We start from the raw sequence: 27,995 nt of genomic DNA, 5'->3' as shown, positions 1-27,995 counted from the left end.
TCTAAATCGATTTCGTATTTCCTGCTATTATGTTCATGAGCACTTGTCACATCCAGATTTAGTAGCTCGAATATTAAATCACGACCTATGAACACAAGCACAACAATTTTCCATTTCGCTACACACTCACACAAACGCAACACAAAATGCTACCATCGCATAAACCGTTCTCAACTAACCGCTAGTTATTTCTCAACTATTCACAGTACGCAGCGTTTGAGTCCAATCTATGTGAATACGTCTCCAGAGAATGTACCCCGATGGGAGAGGCACAATACTTTATCGTACATACACTATAAATACGCGGAATCAACAGCAAGTGCACAGTCTTTTTTATTACTCCAGTCTTACTAGTTCAAAGTTCAACTATGATTAGTAAAGTGATTTACTTCGCTGTTTTAGTAGGAGTTGTAACGAGTAAAGAAGATTTCGGATTAAAATATATGACGAAGGTTTATGAAGACTGTCGGAAATCGGAAGGGATTTTACCATGCTTGACATCTAAAGCAATCACGTTCTTTGATAGAGCGGCTAAGATGGACGCAATTTCTTTAATTGATGGAGTGGATATTGTGAAGACTGGACATGAAATTAGTGAGAACGAAGTGGATTCAACGATACCACGAAATCTGGAGAACAGTAAAGGGCTCACTGATGTGCTGTTTGACCGGATTGCTGCTTTTGTTAATTCGAGGACAATTCAGCTGTCACTGCCCAAGATATCTGGTCAAGAGTTGAATAAAGGCGTTGAGGAAGGTACATAACATTTTTCAGTTATTAAATCTAATTCTTCCCTCACTTTGCATGTTAATTCTAGCCCTTGTGATGTAAGTTATGAATTTTCCCTTTGTAATACCAATATAAAACATCATTGGTGAATCCAAAAGGTCCTTCACAACTGTATCGCTGTTTTTTGTGAAGCACTGTGTCTTGTTGTATTATAAAGAGTATTTTTTTTAAATTCATCTAAAACAATTTATAAGATAAACTTAATATAGAAAAGGAGAATTAGAAGATATTCAACATAATATATTACCTTTTCGTAGAATTATGTTACCGTTTTATTTTAATTCAAGTTCGGTTCACTGCACCGCAATGAATATGTAAATTATAATGTAACATTCATTACGTAAGTTGAAGGACAGTTCAAGGTATAACAGTAGCGCCAATTATATATTAATGATTAAAACATTAATTTATCTAAATTTAAATAGTTTTTTGGTATATATATATAAACTTATGAATATAAACTTTAGACCTCTTAAAATCTTGACAAAATCTTTCGTCGTGTTTTTAAATCTCATTATAGAGTAACTTTTATGTGCTAACGCTTTTCATTAGCTTCACCTGCATGTATGTTTGTTTGTAACCAACACATTTGGGCTCGATTTTGGGCCCACTTTAAACGGCCAGATTTCGTTTAAACTTCGTAGATTTATTGAGGACCGATGACAATACATTAACTTGATTAAATTATTCCATTTTTAATTTGCAATATAAGATTTTTGTTAATTTATATAATTTTTATTTATCGTCTATAATGCAGGAACTGATATTAACTTTAAACTTTTCTGTTTTTTAGTTCGGCTTTCTATAGAAAGCGTGTTTTAAAGTTTTTTTTAACTACTATTTATTATAGAATGTAATTAAAATCGAGTGTGTAATTTTTGAGATATTTCTAATCTTAAATATTAAATTAATAAAGTTAGTGCTATTTCTTACAATCAGTGACATCATTAATGTGACATATTTAAGTAAGTACTAACGCCATGGATACCACCATAATGGTTTTAGTTGAATAAGAACTTCAAAAATCATTCAGGTCATAGATTGACACATAAAAATGAAAGTTTATTTTACTATTTAGCACTACTTCGGAAAATTTTAGTTATATTATAGATACTCCACAGAGCGGTTTACAAGGAGCTTTCTTCCACGTACTACAAAGCTGTGGAATGAACTTCCTTGTGCGCTGTTTCCGGGACGATACGACATGGGTACCTTTAAAATAAGCGCTTACACCTTCCTTAAAGGCCGGCAACGCTCCTGTGATACCTCTGGTGTTGCAAGAGATTGTGGGCGGCGGTGATCACTTAACAACAGGTGACCCGTACGCTCGTTTGTCCTCCTATTCCATAAAAAAAAATATATCATTCTCTTAGAAGTTACAGGGGAGGGGAGACATATATAGGTTGCCTTTAAAAATTTGGCCGCAAGTATCTGAAATTAATTTTAACATTATTATACGTTTATTAAAATCATGGCAACCTCCTGTAACTTTTAAGAGAATCATAAAACTAAAAAAATATATGATGTGCATTACCCTGCAAACATCCACCAAGAATTGGTTTAAACGAGATCTAGTTAGTAGTTTTTTTTTAATACGTTATAATGCTACGGAACGCTTCATGGGAGAGTCCGACTCGCACTTGGCCGCTTTTTTTAAATTGCATTTAAATATTTGTTAATATTATATCGGCAAGCTGTCTAATTAGTATTGCTATGTCATTTTTTCTTTATCAAATAATATGGTACAGCTAGGATAAAAATTATATATATTTTTTAAGTGTTCGTACAGTAAAAGTATTTATTAGGTTTTTGCGGATCGTTGAATTAACTGTGTTCGTAACTCTTTTGTGGTTTTGTTACTATTTAGGTTTATAATAAATATTAAATAAAAACTTCAATTTTGTATTAAATTAAAAAAAAAACAGATGACTATAAATAATTAACAATAAAATACCTGTTTACACCTAGCAACCCTAACGTTGCGGCTGACTGAGAGCTGGCAACCACTTTTTACCAATTCCTAACACAATTTCCCTTACAGTTACGTAAAATTGATTAAAAAACATTTATATGTTTTTTAACTGGCATCCATGGACTTTATCGTTAATAGTAACTATAAAACTTCGATTTTGTATTAAAATTATAAAAAAAAACATATGACTACAATTTATAAACAAAGATGTCGCTCTTGCAAATCTAAACAATTAAGAGGTTGTGTAATTTACCCAGAAGTGTGGGTTATCAATTTAAAACATAACAAATTGATAACATATAAATCACAAGAATTCAACATTTACAAGATTGATACCTACCTTTGGCCCAGTTTCTCATGAAAGTGTTTCAAGTGTCATTAGAATTACATTAAGGAAATGTGTTGATGTACATACTTTTTATAATATATTTTTTACTGTCTTCGAACTTCGCGTTTAACCGTGTAGATTACTTAAGATGGCAATCTAACTTATGCATTTTATAAGATAATAAGGAGTAGGTACTTTTTTATGTCAATACGCATGAAGTTCTGCTGATGGCAATTGATACGCCCTGTATATTACAATGCAGTGCTGTTCAGGATTCTTGGAAAACCCAATAATTCTGAGCGGCACTACAATTGCGCTCAATTTCTTGAGACATAAGATGTTAAGTCTCATTTGCCCAGTTATTTCATAATACTTACACATTACTGCTTCACGGCAGAAATAGACGCTGTTGTGGTACCCCTAATCTCGACGGCATCCTGTTGCAAGTGAATGTGGGCGGCGGTGATCACTTAACATCAGGTGATACGCTCGTTTACCTGCCTCTTCCATTAAAAAAAATCAGATAGTATCATAACTCATGAACCTGTATCCTCAGAAAAAATATTGCAAGCTTCAAAGATAAACAATTATGGAAATTCAACGTTGATTTCAATGGCAATGAATTATAAACAATATTAATGGGAGAGTGAAAGAAGAAAGTTGTTCGTCTAGAAGCGAATCCTGATATTCAAGAATATAATCATTAAATTGTACTATTCTAGTACATCTATCTGCCCTTTAACCATGTCCTGGTTTCAAGAACTTTCTCCGGTGCTTAGATTTATTTAGACTTGGTAGCTTTCAATAGGTAGTTGATGCCTTATCATGATAATGCACTTTGTCACGTAGCTTAATAATAAGCTTACATAGATTACCTATATCTAAACCTGTTATTTTTGAGATGGTATTCTGGTTTACGAGGTAATTAAACAATGAAGAACATTAAATCTATGAATTTATTCAACTCTTGTATCTTATCACTTTTTCAGTCAAAGTTTTTATTGAATATATATGTATAAACATATATATAAATTCTTTAGGCGTGTTAGGAAAAAATGATGAGAGTGAAATTTTAATATGCGCGCGTGATGCGCATCACTGTAGCACAAAAGTAACACGTTGAAGTTGGTACATAAAATTTTCTGACGTATGTGTCATTCTTTATTTTTTTGGTTTCTTCGTACATTATTAGGATAGACAAAGGGTTCAAGCCGATACAGCCGTATTCAGTATTTAATAATTAATTGTCAAAGCCATCTTTGCAAGATTAGAGAATAGCACGAGGATAGAGATGAGATTAGATGAGAGAGATGATTAGAGATGAGGTGTCTGATGTTGCAATAAGAATTATACTGAACCAAAAAATTATCTTACATGAGTGTTTTGAATTAACAGAAAAACATTTTCTAGAATCCCTAAAAATTATTTCCTTACGTCAGACGTTTTCTGCTTTGAGTTTATTTTTACAATGATAAGAAAATGCAGCATATGCTTTTTTTATGACAATAAGGGACGAGACGAAAATGACTTTCAACTGACGGTAATTGATACGCCCTGCCCATTACAATACAGTGCCGCTCAAAATTCTTGAAAAACCCAAAAATTCTGAGCGGCACCACAATTGCGCTCGTCACCTTGAGACATAGGATGCTAAGTCTCATTTGCCCAGTTAATTTCACTAGCTACGGCGCCCTTCAGACCGAAACACAATAATGCTTACACATTACTGCTTCACGGCAGAAATAGGCGCCGTGGTAGTATTCATAATCTAGCCGGCATCCTGTGCAAAGGAGCCTCCCACTGGTATCCATTTTTACTATATTTATATACTTGTATCTTTCATTTAACTGATAGTATTACAACAATATAGCTCAAAATTCAACAAATACAAGACAATGTAGTTCCTATTGAACACCGCAACCCTCTGCTGCGCTTCAACTAGATACCGCAAAGCCAGTCTCGAACAATGTGTGACGTTGACATGCCTCATGTTCTGTTAGACTTTGCTAATATTTGATACTAAAATGCAGGGTTGGGTAGTAAGACTTTGTAAAAGTAATGCTACAAGAAATAATAAAGACACTGGGATCACGTATCATCAGTAAGTATTTCGTATTTTATTAATTTCAATGTAAAATAACACTGAGCGTATATTTAAAAATGTGAAAGACGCCATTGAGTGTCAAGATGCCACGCACACAAGCATCTAATAGTTGCTGTGATAAAAAAGCTATTGTTCTTAGGTAGTGCGGTATCTAGTTAAACGCAGCGGAGACCAATCCTTAATCTGAGACTGCAACCCCTATTGTGATTTTGTGACCACGAAAACATGTTGTATATGTTATATAATAACATGCGGTGATCAGGGTATTGAAATTGTAAAGGTTCAATTGTATATTTCAAACTAGCTGACCCGGCAAAACTTGTTTTGCCATATAAAAAATTTTTAGGGTTAGAGCGTTTCCTAGACATTGCAACATTATTTTGTTTTTCTAAAATAAAAGAATTTTTCTTAAATCTAATGTAGCCTAAGCTACTCCCTTTTACATCAGCTATCTGCCAATAAATGTCCCGTCAAAATCAGTCCAGCCATTTCAGAGATTATCCGGAACAAACGGACAGACAAAAATTGTAAAAAATGTGTACCGTATATATATTCATATGCATGTAGTAAAAAACGGTTATTTCATTATTACAAACAGACACTCCAATTTTATTTAAATGTATGTATGTATAGTTCACAACGACATTTCTTTGAGGGGTACACTAAAACTAATGCAGGTATAGTGGACTGTATTCGATGCGGAATTATTAATGATTTAAGATTTTTAAATTAAATAATTTATTTAATGATTTAACTGTGTAGGTGTATTTTGATGGCTGAATTTTATTATATTATATTAACAGAAACATAAAATATATCACAAAAAATTCGATATTTTAACATTTTAAATTGAATAGATTATTTTTGATCTAAATAATATTACAAAACCATATCTTATTATTGTCTTAAATGGTTAATATTATGTGGGAATGTTTGAATAAAATTGTCATGGTGATTCGGCAACCGCTGTGTCAGTTAGAATAGGCGATATTTTTTAGGTTCGTTTGAAATTTTCTTATTAACTCGACCATGGCGTCCATGCTTCACAAGTACTGTTTATCGTTTCTATGTTAATTATAGTGAGATGTCTTTATGGGGAGAAAATGTAAAGTTGTATATACATTGCTGAGAAATTCCAATTTATATTGTGTGTCTTCCTGACGCAGATAATACGAATCTCCATTAGCTGTAGTCCTAATACAACATACCCTGGAATCGATCACTCGTGTTCTTTTGACGTTTGTGTGTGACGAAGCAATCCCGCTCAAAGTTACGCGTGGCGAGTGTAGGTATCTGCTATTTGCGATTATTATAACCCCTAATGTCTATAATGTGATTCCTGCCGCCGAATTCCACCTTCGCACGACACACCACAAGTTAGGATATCATCCCCACCATCTGGATGTGTGGCGGTCCTCCACAGTGCGATTTACAAGGAGCTTTCTTCCACGTACTACAAAGCTGTGGAATGAACTTCCTTGTGCGGTGTTTCCGTGACAATACGACATGGGTACCTTCAAAAAAGCACGTACACCTTCCTTAAAGGACGGCAACGCTCCTGTGATTCCTCTGGTGTTGCAAGAGATTGTGGGCGGCGGTGATCACTTAACAACAGGTGACCCGTACGCTCGTTTGTCCTCCTATTCCATAAAAAAAAATGTGAAAAAAAATTTCACTTGAACCGTGTTTTCATAAAACCAAACAATCCTTTTTTTTATACTTTTCTGTTTTTGAAGTCGGTTAAGTTAAACGTAGTTTTTTTTTATTTTAAAATAGGTTTCCGCCGGTAATAAATATAATAATTGTTATTGTGAAGTACTTTCAAAGTGTGTCGCGGTCTATCGTTGCAACTTTCACTGTATTTTGCAAAATTATTACTTGTAATTTTACAACTCATAAAACCAAGAGAAACGCCATAAAAATGATAATTCAAATGTCGAACTAGATATTAAGCAATTTTTCGAATTAATTTATCTTCAAGCGGAGTAATGTTCAGTTTTAATGGCCTTTGTTCTGTCACTGATAACATGAAATTTGAAAGATTATTACCATAATTATAATTTTATGTTACTCCTAATGTATGAACTTCAAAACAGAGACTTTGAAACAGAGAATTACAAGATCGCTCCAATGTCACATGTTAAATTGCATGAAAGAATTCGATTTTTGAAGTTATACTTCTTTAGGCGCGTTATAAAAAAATGACGTGAGTGAAATTTTAAAATGCGCGCGCATCACTGTAATACAAAAGTTGATGTTGGTTCCAAATAATTTCTGACGTTTGCGACATTCGGTATTTTTTTTTCGGTTTCTTCGTGCATTATTAGGATAGGCAAGGGGTTCAAGCCCGTACAGCCGTATTCGTTGTTTAATAATCAATTGTCAAAACTATCTTTGCATGATTTTTATAAAATATTTCTTTCTTAAAACGTAGAATGGCACGAGGTATAAAAAAATTTAAGGTTTTTGCTTTGTAGGCCAAAGAAGTATAACTTCTTGCGTGCATACATAAGTACACTCACACTTTTTTTTTATTTTAATGCTTGAAGTCAGTTTGATAAGTACTCCTTAAATCATAACGGAACAGAAATCCACGCGTTCTGTGGAATCAATTACTACCTGCAGTTTTCCCGAACCGATACGACTGAGGGATCTTCAAGCTCAGAACATATCCCAACTTAAAGGCCTGCAAAACTTCTTAGCCCCTAGTGTAGCGGATGACCATGAGCGGTTGCCTTACCACTCCCATTGCGTGAATTGTTAAAAAACGTTTGTGTGGTAAAGGTTACTATTACATAAATGACTTTCTTATTGATACCAAAGATTGGCCTATTGAAAAATAAGTTTAATTGTACAATATTACTTTGTAAACATTTTTGATGAAAAAAAAATGTCCGCTGAGTTTGTTGCGACCATTCTTCTCAGGTCTGATGCATTTTTTATGGAATGGTTGGTAGGTTTTTACTTTCAATAAGTGATGTCACATCCTATTTTGAATAAAAATATTTGAATTCTTTACTAGTTTAATGGGTAACAATATTTGAAGAAGTTGTATATCCAAACGACGATTGTACAATAATCGTGTTTATTTGTAAGTCATGTTAATTTTGACGTCTTAACTACTAATTTTACAGCAATAAAGGAAGGTGATTGAGCACTTTCTAAGAGATTGTTAATGAAAGCTTTTGTTCTTGTAAGTATAGGCTTTCGGCTATTTAGTAACGCTTTGATTATGACTTTCATAGTTTAAATTCGTGTGAATCAGTTCTCAGTTAGTGTGAAATGTTTAACATTTGATTGACTATATTAGGGCTTGGAAGATATAACGGATCTTTATTTGCCACAGTCTCATTATCTTTCGAGTAGAATTTTATATTCAAAAACATCGATTAGAAACTTAACAATTTCTTATTCAATTATTAATATCTTAATATATATAAATCCAGTGTCCTGATGTTTGTTCCCAGTGAACTCCTAAGCTAATGAACAGATTTTAATGGGGATTACTTTATGGAGTGCAGTTTAGTCCAATTTGAGAGATTGGATAGCTTTAATTTTGATTTGGGACTCATAATCATTTTTATTTCCAATATTTGTTTTATATGGACATATTTTAAATGAGAGAATTTTATTGATGCACGGCTTGACAGTTCTGCTGTTAAACAACTTCATTATAATAACAGGGAGCATATTTTACGAAATAAATCTTGATGTTATGAAATATTATTGACAAATTCATTAAAAAACGGGTCAGCTTGTATGTTTATAATAATGACAAGCGTCATGAATAACTCTTGTGGCTTGCTTACGGGGAAGGGCGCTGGTGTGGGACACGACTTGCGTCGACACTCTTGCTCCTTCTGATGTCCAAGTTATGTCAGTTGATGCTGGGGCTGCCGCTTCGACTGTCGAAGACAGCAAACTTTGCAAATATGTAGTTTTTAGTAAGTCTTACATCTTTGTGCCGTTTGGTGTTGAGACCTATGGCTAGTGTGGAATGTTCAAAGTACTAAGTGCGCTCCTCAATAAGGCTTCTGGAAACCCAAGCACTGGCAGCTATTTCAGTCAACGGATCAGCCTAGCTATCCAACGTGGAAATGCTGCCAGTATTCTTAGTACACTTCCTCGTAATGATAGTTTTAACTTCGTGTAAGCATAATATGACGTATTGTTAAAATATTTAGAAGCAACTAGCTGACTCGACATCGATTGAGGCAGACTTCGTACTGCCTCAATCGATAGATAAAATACTTAAACTGTTGTATAAAATAAACTTAAAACAAACAAAAGGAATCCTTTTAATAAAAAAATAAATAAAAAAATTGCTCAGTACGAATGAAATATTATTATTATTTTCGATTAGTTACACACTATATTCCTTACTTACATAACAGAGTTTTTCTGAATTACTGGCTATTTATAAGGTTTCAGTTTGATATTGACAGACACACACAATTCAAAGCTTTCTCATAAACTTTTTGTTTGTTTTGTTTTGTTGGTTAAGAAATTAAATTTTTGGACAAAACTTAAGATTTATCAATCTTCATAAAATAATCTGATATATAGTTAACAACAGCTCTAGTTAATCTACCTACTACAGTTACCTAAAATTAAGTTTATTTTTTACCTCCTGAGAAAGTTAGAAAGATTTAAAAATTCTAATTAGTTATTCATTTTAAACTATTATTTTAATTTGATTTCTGAACGACGGGGGACACATCTAAGAAAAATCAAAATAGTTGTTTTTATTTAATTCCGAGCATTTTCATATTTATTCACCTTTTAAACCTTCTCTGGACTTCCAGAAATAATTCAAGACCAAAATTAGCCAAAAAGGTCCAGCCGTTCTCGACTTTTAGCGAGACTAACGAACAGCAATTCATTTATATATATATATATATATATATATATATATATATATATATATATAGATTATAGTGCCGCTTAGAATTTTTTGGTGTTTTCAAGAATCCTTAGCGGCACCGCATTGTTATGGATGGGCAGGGCGTATCAATTACCATCAGCTGAACGGTCTGCTCGTCTCGTCCCTTACTGCCATACAAAAAAGAATACTTTTTATAGCTTAAAGCGTATAAAAAGTAGCAAATCATGAAGCGTTAATAGAATAGATGTAAATACTATGAAATCGAAAGCAACAAAAAAGAACAACTTGATATATTTCGGAGAGGATATATTTCGAACCGGGGGGGTCTAGTGGTGTGAGTCCACGGTTCTACCTATTGAGCACCGACACTTACAAAAATTCCGATAATGTACCAGCTCGGGGACCTTTTTGATCTTTTGCTCAAACAATTTGTTATGCTGAAGGTGACACTGTTTAGAGCTTACTGTCTAAGCTTCTATACATGTCAACTTTGGGTGAAGTACACCAGGCGTGCCATCAACAGCATCAGGGTGCAATACAATGATGCGTATCGTATCCTGATGAAGTTGCCGTTGAAAGTACCGTATTTCTTCGCCATCATGAGATCGCGTGTCGCAACATTCTGGAGCCGATTGCGAGAATCCAAGAATGAGATCCTGAGCACGTTGGCCAGGTGTCTGGATCGTTCAATTAACAAGCATTGGCGTTCAGTGCACCAGGAGGCTAATAAGAAATAAATAGACCTGAATACAGAATTGTATTTTAATTTAATTGTATTATATTATTTTACTTTATACATATATATATGTAATTTTAACTGGGTGCATACCTTTTAATAAAGATATATTATTATTATGTTTTTAAAAGTGATAATCCTCTCTTCTAGGATTAATACACAAATAAAATTTTATTTGTTTATTAATCCCAGTGTGAAGTGTGATATAAGTGAATAGTTATAACATACGGATGTAACTTTTTACTAAGTATCCAAGTTAATTGTTTTTTATCATGAATGCCAATAACATATATAACGAATCACACATCGATAATTTCTTTTACAATAGTTTTTCCGTGTTTAGATAACATTACTAGTTCCTGATTCTTGATTCCCTTCTGTATTAACTGTATTCTATTTTAACTCTTTTTCAATCCTTTTAACCGACTTCAAAATAGGAGGATGTTCTCAATTTGTCGTTATTTTTTTTATGTTTGCAACCTCAGAACGTTCACCTGGGTGAACCGATTTTCATATTTTTTTTTTATTGAAATTTGGTGCTTCCCGTGTCGTCCCATTGTAATTTGGTCCAGATCTAACATTGGTATCCATGGGAACACCATAAAAGTCTTAAATTTACTATAACAAGTGTGCGACAAATCGAAGTACAACTCAACATCACTGATCATGAAATGATTTGTCATGGACAAAGAAACGGAACTCGTAAATTTTGAAAATAAAACGTTAAAATTATGCGTTATAATTATATTTTCATTGGTTGTGTTTAATATCTTATTTAAACAATATTTTTCTTTCTAAAAACGTAACATAGTACGAGAAATCATTTAATTAAGGATTTATGTTTTGTTACACCATTCATACACTTTTTTTTATTCATGCCAAAATTTATTGAAAATTTTGGATTTCAAACCAGCACCTCAAGAGTCAAATACCCTGGCGCCTTAATTATGGCATTAAATAAACATGCCAAGATTAACGTACATATAATATAGTAGATATTTTCATAATTTCAGGTCGTGGAAAGATGAAGAAAATGATGGGAATGATGATGATGGGCGCTGCGATGAAAATGGCTGCGATGATACCGCTGGCCATCGCTGGTCTTTTTGTTTTGGCGGGAAAAGCACTCATTATTTCTAAGGTAAATATTTTCAACTAATGTTACTCTCGTAACCTACAACTTTTTGATTTGGTAGATATTTGAGTATATTTTATTATTTTTTAGGAAGTGAAGATGATTATAGTCAAAGCCAAAGTCAAATAAACTTCATTAAAATAGGCTTTAACTTAGTCCTTTTGGACGGTCACTACAAATATTTCTTTTAAATTACTGAATTTACCATATGATAAGAATGTACATGAAACTCAACGGCCACTCTTTTCAATCAAATAAAGTATTTTACAATTGCTGTAATATAACATAAAAAATTAGTTAACAGTATGGTGCTACATCCGATTATGAGTTGTGTTTAAATAATATAAATTATTTCATGAAAGGTAATACAGAATAAACTGTATTAATATAAATTATCGTATATTGGATGCATCAACCTTTAGAGCTTGAATTCTGGCACCACAAGTCATCGTTCCCCTCGCATTTGAAAGACGGAGACTACCGGCCTGTAGATACGTCAACTGAAGAAAAAAATGACTTTCTTAAATTATATCCATACCTCAGAAAATCTGAGGCATGTCTCGTAGACAATTTTTCGTCTAGAGGTCTATACACTGACTTCGATGTCATACTAACCATAACTAAAATCTTAAGTCATTTATATATAATAGACTGTGATAGATGTGAAAACGTTGAAAAAAAATTGAGGTTGACTGTTAGCCTCTATTTTGAGCTAAGCACGCACACTGATACAAAGTGACATACAAATCGCGAGTGTAGTGTCACTTGTTGTGACAAACACACTAAAGTAATAAACTCTTTTATCTCTACTCTATCTAGCGAGTGCGTATAAGCGAGTGCTTTTTGAGTCGATCTCGAGAAAAAAATCCGTTAAAGAACTATTTACAGATTTTATTTTAGGTTACTAAAATCGGTAATTCAGTACCATCTCATGAAAAGTATGCTCAGGGCATGCAATGTCATTATATTTATCAGCAGATTCAACATCCAAAGTCACTCTTTAGTTAATTTTAGAACTTTAGACACTAGAACGCGTTTGTTTTGTAAGAACCAATAAACACGCAATTTTCAATAATTATAACTTTTTCATTGAGATTTTAGAGCAGACCTACATTTACCTTGACTAAAATAATACATAATAATGTGCGCAAAACTAATATCTATATCCGGACGTTCCCAATATTTAGTATTGTGTTACAAAATAGCAATTTTATTACGGATCCCTAATTTTGAAAAAATAAACATAGCCTATAGCTTTTCTCGATAAATGGACTACCCAACACTGAAAGAATCATTCAAATCGGACCAGTAGTACCGGAGATGTCTTACTTGAGATAAAAATACACATACACCCTGTCTGTCAATGGGACGACGTATAGCTTACCAGCGATAGAAGTTTGTTTGGAAATTGCAATACACGCGTCCCAATATAAGGCGATAAGAATGACTTATCGGGTATATTGGAACAGCTTCAGATTATTGACAGATAATTACTGACAATAGAAGGTAGTAATTTATCTCTATCTGTAGATAGTATATTGGGAACGGGCGTATGTCATCGTGACACTTTACCTAGACGACAATCCTTCATCACACATGCTTGAAGCCTCTCAGAGTCGATCGATCGTAGTCTAACAATTTTGAAATAGATCGCCAGCAGTTCAAGCTTGAGCACCCCTGGTGTAGACGTATAAATTATCTTAGATTTCAACAATAATCCTCGCGCTATGCGAACTGAATAATTGCGGGGAGCAAAAACTTGACCCAATGAACTTGAAATGTACAAAAGAAATTGTAATCTTCGAGAAAACGTGGAAAATACAGTGACAATGTTAGTTCCTTGTCATTCGTGAGATGATTCCCACGCAGTAAAATTACCGTCTTCTATTAAGGTGACATTCATCTGATCAATTAATTGTTTTCATATCGTCTGACCTAACTTTGATAAGGTTTATAGTTCAAATTGAAAAACCACTTTATTATTGTATTATAATTATAATAAAAATATAAGCATTTATTCAGATAGTAGCATTTACATTTATATTTACATACTATAATTAACTAAATTTCTATCTCTATCTGTTTGTCTATTGATAAAGGTCTCTTCCAACTTCTTCCACTCTTTTCTATCTTTAGCTATTGACCTTAGTTCTGACCATCTCCTGTATTGTTCCCATCTTTTTAGGTTTCTGGGATACTTGTCTGTGATATATCTGCTCCATGTTGTTGATTGTATTAAAATTATTCAAATTCAAATACATTTATTCAAAATAGGATTTAAAATCACTTATTGAACGTCAAAAACTACCACATATTCGAAATAGTATGCCTCAGACCTGAGAATAACGGGTGTAAGAAACTCAGCGGACTTTTCTTTTTTGTTTTCACAATTCTGTTACAGTGTAATATGTAGTATCCTCCATTCCCAGTCTATGGTATAATTAAGAAAATATTAAATTATACCTATATATAGAATATACCTATTTTAACCGACTTCAATAATGAGCAGGGTTCTCAATTCAATTCGAGTGTAGGTACCTAATATTACATTTGGCTTGGCACCGACTAAAAAAAACCTATCAATATGTAGCACATCCAAATAATAGTATTTTATTAATATTAAAGGTAAAGGTTTGCATTTTAAGATGTGTTAGTAAATGTGTAAATTTTTATTACCACTTCGAAAGTCATAATAAATCATCGCTCTAGAATTTTCTCGAGTCAATTTCATTTTCTGAACGACTAAACAAGTTTGACAATACCTTATGACAAGACCGAGAATTTTTATTAAATAAATAAATAATATTCGATTTTTAAAACCAAGGAGTTTTCAATTAAAAAAATTTTAATATGACAGGAACAGTGGAAATATTCCATTCCCGATACTTTTAGTGCAGCCTGTGTACCTATACGTAGTTATTTTATATTAGCACTAAAACACTGCTACTGAACTAATTTTAACATCTCTCAATTACTTCCATAATCGGTATGATCTAAATAACCTAGAGACACTGATTTCTAATGGATTTCTTATATTAAGATAATGCTCTAATGACACATTCTTTAATGAAGTCATCTGTGGTTAATGGAAGCATTAAAAATCACGTAGTAGATATTGTTGTACATGGATATATGGTACATTAACAACTCCGACAAACCGTTTTAGACGAATGAAGTTAATAATGTCTTGACTTACTTGATTTAAGTTCCTACATCCCCTAGCTGGGGCAGAGGGTATTCACAGTGCATATCCATCGCAATCTGTCCTGACCATCTCTCTTGATATCACTCCAGGTCTTTCCGATGTCTTTCGATTCGTCAATGGCAGTCCGCCGTCAGGTTTGTTTTAGACGGCCACGTTTGCATTTTCCTTGAGGGTTCCAGTCATGGGCTTGCCTCGGTATATGGTTGGGATCCCTCCAGAGTGTGTGGCCTATCCAGCTCAAATTGTGGCGTTTTATCTGTTGGTCGATTGGGACTTCACGACAGTGTCGCCAAAGATGATCGTTGGAAATTTTGTCGGGCCAGTGAATACCGAGGATATTTCGAAGGCACCGGATAACGAAAACCTGAAGTTGATGAGAAATGGGCTTGGTGACCTTCCACGTCCCACACCCATACATCCATACAGTCTTCACGTTGGACCGGAATATTTTGAGCTTAACTCTCCGTGTCAGTTTCCGTATTGACTGCCATACGGATCGGAGCCGTGCAAAAAATGCTTGTGCTTTGGCGATCCGTCAAGTGATATTCCCTTCAGTCCCTCCAGTCTTACGAAAGTTTTAATAATTTAAAATGATATTTCAATATAAATAGTTTTTTCGCTCTCCTGTAAGACGTACTTACACTTATGCCTTTGTTCTTCTCAAGGTTACGATATGTTTTTAGGAATTTAATAAAGTCAATTTTTTTTATGACAATAAGGGACGAGACGTGCAGGACGTGCAGCTGATGGCAATTGATACGCCCTGCAAATGCAGTGCCGCTCAGGATTCTTGAAAAATTCTGAGTAGCACTACAATTGGGCTCGTCTCTCGTCCTTCTCACTAGCTGCGATTATAATATAATATTATTATATCCGTTTGTATCGTATCACATTTTGCTTATGATAGATCTATTGAATTCAACATATAATGGTATGGCCAATTCTTTTGCCTATTTTAATTATTAAAATTTTTATCCAAAACTATACAATACTAGCTTTTACTCGCGACTTCGTCCGCGTGCAATAGATACTTGGGGCAGCAGTTTTAATTTTTTAATATTACTCACTTTGCAAATAATACACATACAACTGCTGTGGTTAATATATTTTTATTAACTACTAACTATAGAACTTTCATCCCCCTTTTCATCCCCACACATATCGAAATTATAAAAAAACTAGAACAAATATTTATTTATTTCGTATCAAGTGCCTAAATACAAAGTTTCATGGTGTCATCTTCGATATTGACGAAATTTCATAAAAAATTTCTCCCCTATTTTAACCCCCCATAGCCTTTTATTCTAGATAAAACGTAGCCTATGCCCTTGCCCAAGCTCTTGTCTATCTCTGTACTAAATTTTATCAAAATCGGATCGGTGGTTCAAGCGTGAAACACACATTAACTTGACATTGAACAACTTAAATTGACATTTATAATATTAGAAGGGTAGCATTTATAACATTTGTAAATACAAAAGCTACTACATAATATTAAAAATACGATGCGAATAAATAAAAATATTAATAGCCATATATTTCTATTCAGTTGAAAAAAAATATAAAGTAAGTTATCATGTTGTCAAAAAAATAAAGTATTTCTTATCAGTTGTGCTTACTTTGAATTTTTATTACTAAAGGGATAATACCTTTACGTAAAAGAATACCTTATATTCATGGCGTAAAAGCCTACTATACAATAAGCGCTGTTTATTCATTTTCAGTTTGTTCTGCTAACGACCTTTGATACTTCATGCTAAGCCTTTAACAAGATCTTGTGTTGCCAACTTACCAACTTATTTTTCCTAGAAACGGAATATTGAATTTTTATGCCTATGTGTCAATTATATTCCAAATTATTCGTTCCAGAAACTAAATATTCAATATTTTAAGACATATTTTAAGAATATATTATGCAAATCAGCACAATTTAATTCGTGAAGTATTTTAAAATATACTACACTTTTCGGTACAATTTTATGTATAACATTTTTTACAACAATATCATAATTTGTTGGTAAATGAAGATTCTATTTGAGAAAACTATTATAATGCATAGTATTGCAAAAGAGTATTAGATGCGATAATCACCGATCATTTAATAATAAAATATTGAAAAATAAAATAGATTTCTACACGTTAAAATATTTTATAAGAAATAATTAGATTATTTATTGAAGTAGGCGTTACTTTGGGGAAATCCATAATTTTCCAAATGTTTTGAGTTTTCTTTATATTCCGCCAATATTTGTCTTTAAACAATTCGAGACGTGTTTCGCTTCTACACGAGGAATCCTCAAGAGATGTTGACTCGTCAAACTCTGACACGAGTCTCGTGAAATTGGAATTAACACTAAAGAAAACTCAAAACATTTGGATAAAAATTATTAGATTATACAAAAAACCGAAAAATTGTTATTAAATTTAAAATTCGATAATAACACACTTTAAGATAATAAAAGTATTATAATTTAAATATTAGTCATTTTCTTAATAAAAGAGGGGGAAAATGGGCAAGAGGATCACTAATGGGGCAACCGCCCATGGACATCCGTAACAACAGGGGTCCAAGAGTGGAGTGTGCTCTGTTCATAAAATTATTTAGAAAAGAAAAAGTTTATTTAAAAATTTTCAAATTATAATTATTATTATTTTTCTCCTAGCTTTACATTTTTAATATCTATAATAATTTGAATATTATATCATTATTATTTTAATATAATTATGCCATAATTTCATCTTAATACTTTTTATTTTTTTAAGGTTTCTTAATATTTTATTCTTAATTACTACTTTTACATCATTATTTTTAAATAAGGTGAAATTTACAGTTAGTAAGGGTTAAAAACAAAACCATTACAATCACTTATATGTATTTTTAGATTTATTTTTCTATTCCAAACATATTCAATCTCTTTTGAAGTAAATTTATTGTATCTGGCAATCACTTTTCACACTTATTTCCTTTGTTGAACGAATGTTCCATTTTCCGTGCAGCTGTCAACTGAAGTAGACATATTATTTTCTGCAATGTTTTTTTTTAATTATTGTCGTTCAAAGTAAATCTCGTGCGGCTTGTTCTGTGCTCAAGCCGTAATAGATTTACTTAGATTGATAATAAATGGTCAGCGGTATTGTTTTCAATTAATATCTTGGATCGTCATGATAGAAGAAGCCGAAGGAAGCCGAGGTATGAAAAAAAGTTATTTTATATTCGCCTCATAATAAGAAAACGATAGATTATAGGTACCGCAACAGCGCCTATTTCTTCCGTGAAGCAGTAATGTGTAAGCATTATTGTGTTTCGGTCTGAAAGGCGGCGCCGTAGCTAGTGAAATTACTGGGCATATGAGACTTGACATCTTATGCGCAATTATAGTTCCGCTCAGCATTATTGGTTTTTTCAAAAATCCTGAGTGGCCTGCATTGTTTTGGGCAGGGTGTATCAAATACCATTATAAAAAAAGGTGTTTCTACCATAGACTTTTTTGCGCTTTTTCAATTCTCTAATTAATAAACGTTCGTTTGTCTGCGGCATCGTAGGTTTAGTTTACTAATGGAATATTTTAATGCGGTTTTTGTTTGAAATCAAATGTGTCTTAACTTAATTTAAATTTATACAAACTTAGATACCATAATATTTGGACCATTTTTGTTTTATTAGTCATCACTGGTATAAGAGTAACAAAGTGATCATAAATCGCTAACTAAATACGCCGCTATTCTAGTCTTTAATTATACTTTTCTTTAGGGGGAAATTTTCCGTAACTTGGGCTGAAATAATTATTTTTCTCGTAGTAGTTTATCAAAGTTTATTTTAATTGAATAAGCATTTAGAAGTCGTCTTGCAAACACAGCACAGGCTTTGTTTAGTTTGGGGCAAGATAATTTGGGTAAAAGTGTGTCAAATTATATTGGTAACTCAGACGATAATCAAGCCATATTAATCCTACTCCTAGTAAAAAATCATTAAGGTTATCACAATTTCTGGAAAACTCAATAATGTTTCTATGTACATTATCATACATAATATAATATTTTATTATAAGACAAAAGTCAACATATTTAGCAGTTATAGTTCATTTGACTATAACTGCTAATAGCTCGAACTGTCGGGGCCCCAGTGCTCTGTGAACGGCTGGATCACTTGGCGTTGCGTAGAGACGTCGCTTCATTGAAGTGTCTTCTACCGCATTTATGACAGGGAGTGTTCCGAAACGCTGTTTCACCTGATTCCGGCCGCCAAATTTCACCTTCGCACGTAACGACACAAGTTAGGATTGATATCCTAACCTATCCCCACCATCTGGACGTGTGGCGGTCCTCCACAGTGCGGTCTTCCACGTACTACAAAGCTGTGGAATGAGCTTCCGCCGCGACCCGCTCTCGCCTCTCACCTCCTCACGACTCAAGCACATCTCACCTATAACAATGTATGTAATTACAAGCCTATCTTGGGTGACACCGACTCCAAAAATTACAATAATCGTTACTAGAATTAGATTGTATAAAAATACGCAATTATTTTTCTACTTTTTAGTGCATATTATATCTATTGTTTTGAAATCGTGTTTATGAAGTCGGTTGTTTTTTTGTTAAATTTTTTTTAATTTTTAGTGAATTTGAAGTACACTAACTAACAACTTGTCTAAATATATACAAATATACTAAATTTTTCAATGCAGCAATGAACGTAAGCGCTTAATTGAAGAGTTCCGTTACTTTTCCATGGATTCCGTAATCAGAACCTAACCAAACAATCTTTGAAGTATATCGTTTCCAATAAAAAAAGAATCATCGAAATCGTTTGGCGCGATATTGAGTTATTCGTAAATTTATCATCCAATTTGCTGTTTAAGTTTAAGTTTTCTTTAGTGTTAATTCCGAGACTAAATCGCGAAGGTCTCGTGCCAGATTTTGGCGAGACAACAAGTCCTGAGGATGCCTCGTGTAGAGGCGAAACACGTGTCGAATTGTTTTAAAAACAAATATTGGCGGAATTAACACTAAAGAAAACTTAAATCATTTGTATAATTATGGATTTCCGCAAAGTAACGCCTAATTCAATAAATTTTCTATACGTATGTATAGCAAATTTAAGACTTTTATGATTTTTCTTATGGATGCCATTGTCAGATCTGGACCAATTACAATGGGACCACACAAGAAGCACCAGCTTTCAAATAAAAAAAGAATTATCAAAATCGGTTCACCCAGTCGAAATTTTTGAGGTAACAAACTTAAAAATAAACCGACGAATTGAGAACCTCAAACCACAAAAAAGAAGCCCGCTGAGTTTGTTGCGCCCGTTCTTCTCAGGTCTGAGACATACGTTTTCGAATTGGTGGTAGTTTTCGAGTTTCAATAAGTGATATTATATCCTATTTTGAATAAAAATATTTGAATTTGAATACTTCAGACAGTTCCTGTAGCACCAGACACTAACAGCAGAACAGTTTATATATATATATCTTGCAACCGTTCTTCTCAAGTTTGAAGCATATATTTTCGGATATGTATATTTTTTCGTTCTAAATGCAACTTGGAATAAAAATACTTTAATTAGAATTTGAATGATCATCCGGAAGCTGCTAAAATAACAAAAACACACATACGCGTTGGAAAGATTGTTTGGATAACATTTCTTATGAAATGGAAACTGTTTAACAATGACATAACTTAACCCATAGCAATGTAGTATAATGCGCAAGCAATCTGAATGGGGTGGAACCTTGTCAAAGTAATTTTAAATAACTCTAATCTGTCCAAAATAACACTGACAAAAGTTTAAAAAAAAGCGTCCAAGAGCGAGTCGGACTCGCTCTTGAAGGGTTCCGTAGCAGAAACTAACATAATTAGGCGATTTATGACATATTAAAAAAACTACTTACTAGATCTCGTTTAAGCCAATTTTCGATGGAAGTTTTCATCATATACATTCTCTTATTTTAGAAGTTACAAGGGGGGGGGGGGATATTTTAACACTTTTTAAGTGTCTCTTGCACGAACATTTCAGATTAGAAAAAAAATTGATATTAAGAACCTCAATATAATTTTTGAAGACCAATCCATAACTATGGGTATCCCATAAGTATGGGTTTGATAAAAATGAGTTTTAGTTATAAGTATGGGAACCCCCAAAATTTATTGTTTTTTTCTAGATTTGTGTGAAAATGTTAATGCGATTCACAGAATACATCTACTTACCTAGTTTCAATAGTATAGTTCTTATAGTTGCAGAAGAAAGTGGCTGTGACATACGGACAGACTGAAGAGACATACATGGTGAATCTATAAGGGTTACGTTTATTGCCATTTGCCTACGGAACCCTAAAAACGTGTGCGTCTTGAGACGCCCGATAGAAGTGATAACTTAATCTAGTCTAAGTTGAACTATAATTTAATATTGCAACGGTTATAAATGATATCTATTACACTGGACTATAATAGATACAATAATTGTACAATATTTATTCGAATTCCACCTTCAATGATGGTGGATGGGATAATGCAAGTTAAATCGTATTGAAAAAATGTTGTTCAAACAGAATTGTATGGTTTCCATTATGCAGTTAGTATTGAAGCCTTAGTAGCATCAGCTATATTGTTATCACGAACATATTATCATGTTTAATGTTCGTATGCGGTTTTCAAGGAGCTTTCTTCAACGTACTAAAAAGCTGTTCAATGAGCTTCCTTGTGCGGTGTTTCTGGGACGGACAACATGGGTACCTTCAAAAAAACGAGCGAGAGAATGTGGATGGCGGTGATCACATAACTCCAGGTGATCCGTACGCTCGTTTGTCCTCCTTATCCATAAAAAAATGAATACTGAATAATTTAGAACTAACTTCTATTTTGAGTATTTCACTCACACTAACACAAAGTGTCATTCACATCGCGAGTGTACCTAACACATCGCTTGACACGCACACTAAACATATATTCCTGGTCTGTTTTTATCGGTTGTCAAACAGCAAGACACGTATAAATTATTTAAGGTAATTTTTAATGAAACAAAAAATTCAACAAACAAATATCACAAGTTTTCCAATGTGCGGGGAAAGTTTATATACATAGTTATCTCTGGTCAGTGGTTTTATTTTTACTTGAATGAAATGTACACTCAAACAGCCAACGGAGGAAATGTGATAATTACAGAATATACCTACTCGCATCTTGGCAAATTACATTATTTTTTTTTTAAGTTGACTACTGATAATGAATGGGTGGTAGTTTTTGACGTTCAATAAGTGATTTTAAATCCTATTTTGAATTAAAATATTTGAATTTGAATTTGAATAAAGCTATTATTTTTAACCGACTTCAAAAACGGAGGAGGTCCTCAATTCGTTGGTATGTTTTTTTTTTTATGTTTGTTACCTCTAAACTTTCGACTGGGTGAACCAATTTGGATAATTATTTTTTTATTTGAAAGCTGGTGCTTCCCGTGTGGTCCCATTGTAATTTGGTCCAGATCTGACAATGGCATCCATGAAAAAAACCATAAAAGTCTATAAAAGTACATACGTATAGCAAAGTGGATGATAAATTTACGAATAACTCAAAATCTTCAAAGATAGGTTGGTGAGATTTTGGTTAGGTTCTGATTACGGAATCCATGACAAAGTAACGGAATTCTTCAATTCTTAGGAGCAATTAACGATACTCGGCCGAATATTTTTTATGCTATCCGGATATTTAAGTCATCGACCATAACATAGTTATGGTCAAGTAATTGTCGTAGTCGAATATGATGATCAATGGGACTCCTTGACGACTTGTGCGATCTGTGGCAGAATTTCTAACTGTCTGTAATCAAATTGGAAAGCACGTACGTTCATTGCTGCATTGAAAAATATACACTGGCCTGCAAAAGTAAGTATCACACTTTTCAAATTAAATTTTTTTCTTAACTATAGAAGGTAGAGATTTAAGATTAAAAACGTTTTTTTGCAAATTTTGTAGGCTTTAATTCTTAGAAACTAAAATTATACATTAGTAACATTTTAAACTTAAAAAAGATAAAGCAATGAAAATAGACATTTTTAGTTTAGTCTAAAAAAATTCAACTAAAATGTATTACATGTTATTTAATCATTAATAACTGGTATTGCCTCCTCGAGCTCTGATTACAGCTTCGAGCCGGTTTGGCATACTGAACACTAGGTTTCGGAGCCGATGTTGGGGAATATTCGCCCATTCTTCTACCAGGGCCTGCTTTAGTGCCCTGAGGGTAGTAGGTCTGCGATTTCTGACTAGCCTCCCAAGCTCATCCCAGTCGTGTTCAATCGGGTTGAGATCAAGACTTCTTGATTGCCAAGCCATCACGCTGATACCGACCTCCTGAATATACTCTTGTACGATATGAGCCGTGTGTGGCCGGGCATTATCATGCATCAACATCGATCCATCACCCATATTTGCTAAATACGGCCCTGCATACTCATTGAGAATCTCTTGAGCATATCTTTGCCCAGTGAGGGTGCCATTTTCTATGGCTACTAGCTCTGTGCGACCTTCTGAAGATATGCCAGCCCATACATGTACACTGCCTCCACCGTATTGGACTCTTTCTGAGATGCAAGCTTGAAGGTATCGCTCACCAGGTCGCCTGTAAACACTTCGCCTTCCATCAGAAGTGTAAAGGGAGAATCGAGACTCATCTGCAAACAAAATTCTTGACCATTCTTCTTCATCCCACTGCATGTGTTCACAGGCGTATCGCAGTCTCGCTACTCGATGCTTTCTCTCGAGTTTTGGGCTACTCGCTGGTCTTTGGGGTTTCAAATTTGCTTCAGCAAGTCTTCTTCTCACTGTACTGTCACCAATGTAGTCCCTCCGGGTCTGAAGTAGCTGTTGCTGGACTTCAACTGCATTTTGGTGGCGATTTCTTAACACAGTGGAAATAGTATAACGATCTTCTCGGGCACTGTCACACCTGGGTCTGCTATTACAAGGTCTCCTCAGATGGTGTCCAGTCTCTTCGTACCTTCGCTTTACCTTCTGGACCTGTTCGTACCGTCACACCCACCATTCTTGCAGTGCGACGCATACTGATGCCTAGTTCCAGAAAAGCCATGATCCTAGCACATTCTTCAACTGAAAGAGGCATGATAAATAAATGTTATGTGCTTTTTAGCATAAATTTTTAAAACAAGACCCATCGAGCTTGAAAAAAATTTAAAACAGAAAGAAAAATGTGAATGGTAAAATTGTAATTCAGAAACGTCCACTTTGAAAAAGGAATGGTTTTGTTTTTGAAGTTTTTTTTCAGCCAATTCTTAAAAGAAGGTTACCGACAGTAAAGTTTTTATGTACAAAATTAAATTCTCTTTGGAGTCCTTTTTATTTCGAAAGTATATCTTGTGAACTTAAAACGTTATCTCAATTTTAAAAGTGTGATACTTACTTTTGAAGGCCAGTGTAGTATATCTACACATATTTAGAGAAATTGTTGGTTAGTGTACTTCAAATTCACTAAAAATCAAAATATAAAAAATATTTTAACAAAAAAACAACCGACTTCAAAAACACTATTCCAAAACAATAGATATAATATGTGCTAAAAAGTATGAAAATAATTGCGCATTTTTATAAAATGTAATTAATTAATGTAATTCTAGTTACGATTATTGTAATTTTTGGAGTCGGTGTCATCCAAGATAGGTTTGTAACTACATACATAGTTATAGGTGAGATGTGCTTGAGTTGTGAGGCGAGAGGCGAGAGCGGCTCGCGGCGGAAGGACACCGATTCCAAAAATAACAATAATCGTATCTAGAATTAGATTAATTAATTAGATTGAATACGCAATAATTTTTATAATTTTTAGTGCATAATATATTGTTTTGGAATATTGTTTTTGAAGTCGGTTGTTTTTTTTTTTTGTTAAATTTTTTTTTACGTCATTTTTTTTTATAAGAAGAGTTTTTCTAACTATTAGTAACCTTTGCGGTTAAACTCAGGGAACCTGGATAAAATACAATCATATACCGATTGTTACATTTATTGATACACTAAGTGCTCTGGTGTTGCAAGAGAGAGTAATAATGATCACTCACCCACTTCATCATTACCACTTCAGCTGAAAGACGTCCACTGCTGGACAAAGGCCTCCCCCAAAATCTCCACGACGATCGGTTGTGCGCTGCCCCCATTCAACGTATTCCGGCGATTTTGACCAGATCGTCGGTCACCCATATAACCATATATATCTCAATTAATCTACGCACATAACTTATACTGTACTTTTTTAATTCCAGATCGCATTACTTCTTGCTGGTATAATTGCTTTGAAGAAACTTATAGCAGCGAAGAATAGCAGTGGTGGTCACGAGAGTCAAGGCTGGTCTTCGGGAGGCAGCGGAGGCTGGGACCGGAGATCATTAGATGCTTCAGATTTGGTCTACTCCGCGTATAAAAGAGTAGGCAATTAGAGAAGAAGACATATAGATATTGTGAGATACGGGAATTATGGGTACAATAATAATATGTTTAAACTAATAACTAAAGTCATTTCCTTATGACTCTAAATATAACCAATGAAGGTTACGTTTAGATAGTGAAAATATGTGGATAGGAGTATTCAAAAATATATCGATAAAACGGTGCTTTTGAATAAAATTATAGCGGAAATAAAATGCAAACGAAATCTCTCTATTCTGTTTTGGGGTAATGGGATTTACAAAAGTCCATTTGAAAGGCCAGTAGGTAACAGATTATATAATATTCTCTTATATAATATTCTCGAAATTTATTATTTTAGAATACTTTTTCTGTCAGTTTAATCACTACCTCCTGAGTGAGAAGAAGAGGCTAGATCAATGGAAGCACCTAAATTCAGCTTAATTAATTAAGCTTTATTAATTAAATTATATGGTTGCTACATGTGTTGTAAAATTTCTTCTCAAGATGTTTATTTTCGAACCAATCTAATACTGTTAGTGACACGACAGTGATATTTGAATTTCAAATTTGCAAAGAGGTTTAGTAATTTGATTGGAATTTTGTGAATGTATATATTTATATTATTTATATAAAGCTCTTTCGTGGTCATAATTATAAAATTTATAAAACTCTCGTATGCATTATGAACTTTATTATATAAACTCTTTTTTTACTCAATGGTCCGAAATTAGTTGGTACCCACTCCGACGAACCGTGAGTAAAGTCATTTTAAATAAATAATTGTCTTAATCGTGTTATGGGGTCGAGTGCTGCCAAAATTTAATGTTGTCCTTAAAAAAATACGAGCTAAAACTCATCAAAGATATTTCATTCTTATAATTTTAGTATAATTGTGAAGATAGTAATGTAATACGTCAAAACGACAGCAGCCACTCAAGAACATTTGACGCGTAAAAAATGTCATTAATACATTGACATATTGTCTCTGTTACTATGTTAATCTCAGCGTTAAATACATCTACATGTCCTTGGTACAATGTTAATCTCAGCGGTACCCACGTTTCCACACACCACTCTTTTCTGCGACACATTTAGGAATACCACTAATTTATTACCTTACAACTTAGGATACAACGTATAGTTTCTGAAATATTAGGTTGCTTAGCTAGACACTGCAGGCTCACTGACCTCTATGACATCACTACACAACACTCACTCATAGCGATACGCGATGTTATGACTTCAGGCAGGCATTTCGCGCCTTATGAATTTTTAAAATAACGAAAACTATCATATCTTCCAAATTACTATACGCTCATGTTTGTTAAATTATTCTAAGATAGTAAAAGTCATACCCCCTTATTCATAATAGTCTGCTAACTTAAAGCATTGCTAATTCTCACTCTTTCTTCTTCTATTGACCTAAGTCAGAATGAGAAAAAACACTCCTAAGCGGCTGTTTAAAGTTAGCGGACCATTATGAATAAGGGGGATACACTTTAAATTAGCTTCACCGGTATTTATCTATTTACCGGATTCTTTCAATTTGATATTCACTTGATGGCTTCAGATCTGCCAGCGGGAGGCTCCTTTGCACAGGATGCCGGCTAGATAATGGGTATCACAACGGCGCCTATTTCTATAGTGAAGCAGTAATGTGTAAGCATTACTGTGTTTCGGTCTGAAGGGCGCTGTAGCTAGTGAAATTACTGGGCAAATGAGACTTAACATCTTACGTCTCGAGGTGACGAGCGCAATTGTAGTGCCGCTCAGAATTTTTGGGTTTTTCAATAATCGTGAGCGGCACTACATTTTAATGGGCAGGGCGTATCAATAACCATCAGCTGAACGTGCTGCTCATCTCGTCCCTTATTTTCATTTAAAAAAAAATCCGTCAACATCCGTATAACACGTTTACGTTTCGACTGATTTGATGAACTGACTAATATTCTACATAATGTTTGTTATAAGTTTTGTTTTTAATTTATTTATTTTCGTTTAAGAATACGTTTTAACATTTTATTGCATGTATGTTTTTACATTATTTAAGTTATAAATATGAAAGGCTCCTGTGATTCTTTGAAATTTCAAGAGAGTGTGAGTGAATCGTATACTCAATGCCTTAGATAATGTGTTCGTCTAGATGATAGGTTCTCAACGTGGGCTATAACGCCCCCTTGTGGGCGTTTGAGACTTTCGGGAGTGGGGGGGGGGGGCAGTAGAAGACCCAGAGAAAATTAGGGGGCATTGAGATGGAACAGATGGGACTTGGGTAGATTAAAAAATATAGTCTAAAAAGGCAAAAAAATACACGAAAATTCTCTAGAAAAAATCATATTCTGAAAGTGGGCGGTGAGCAAAATAAGGTTGAGAAACTACGGTCTAGACTCTAGATAGATTATGACAGCTGTGAAAACGTCGAAAAAAATAA

At 33.8% G+C, this 27,995-nt stretch overlaps 1 protein-coding gene across 1 annotated transcript; it reads left to right on the top strand.

Moving 5' to 3' along the window:
- The first annotated feature begins 368 nt into the window (after positions 1-368).
- LOC126980053 (uncharacterized) lies at positions 369-27,759 on the top strand. The gene is made up of 3 exons (XM_050829675.1): positions 369-756; positions 11,828-11,955; positions 25,420-27,759. The coding sequence occupies exons 1-3, from the start codon at positions 369-371 to the stop codon at positions 25,591-25,593; spliced, it is 690 nt and encodes a 229-aa protein (XP_050685632.1). The 3' UTR covers positions 25,594-27,759.
- Positions 27,760-27,995: the final 236 nt, after the last annotated feature.

Source organism: Leptidea sinapis, chromosome 4 (genome assembly GCF_905404315.1).
Source record: "Leptidea sinapis chromosome 4, ilLepSina1.1, whole genome shotgun sequence".
NCBI lineage: Eukaryota > Metazoa > Arthropoda > Insecta > Lepidoptera > Pieridae > Leptidea > Leptidea sinapis.
The sequence above is the reverse complement of the archived record's forward strand: the minus strand, read 5'-3'. Positions and strand labels throughout refer to the sequence as shown.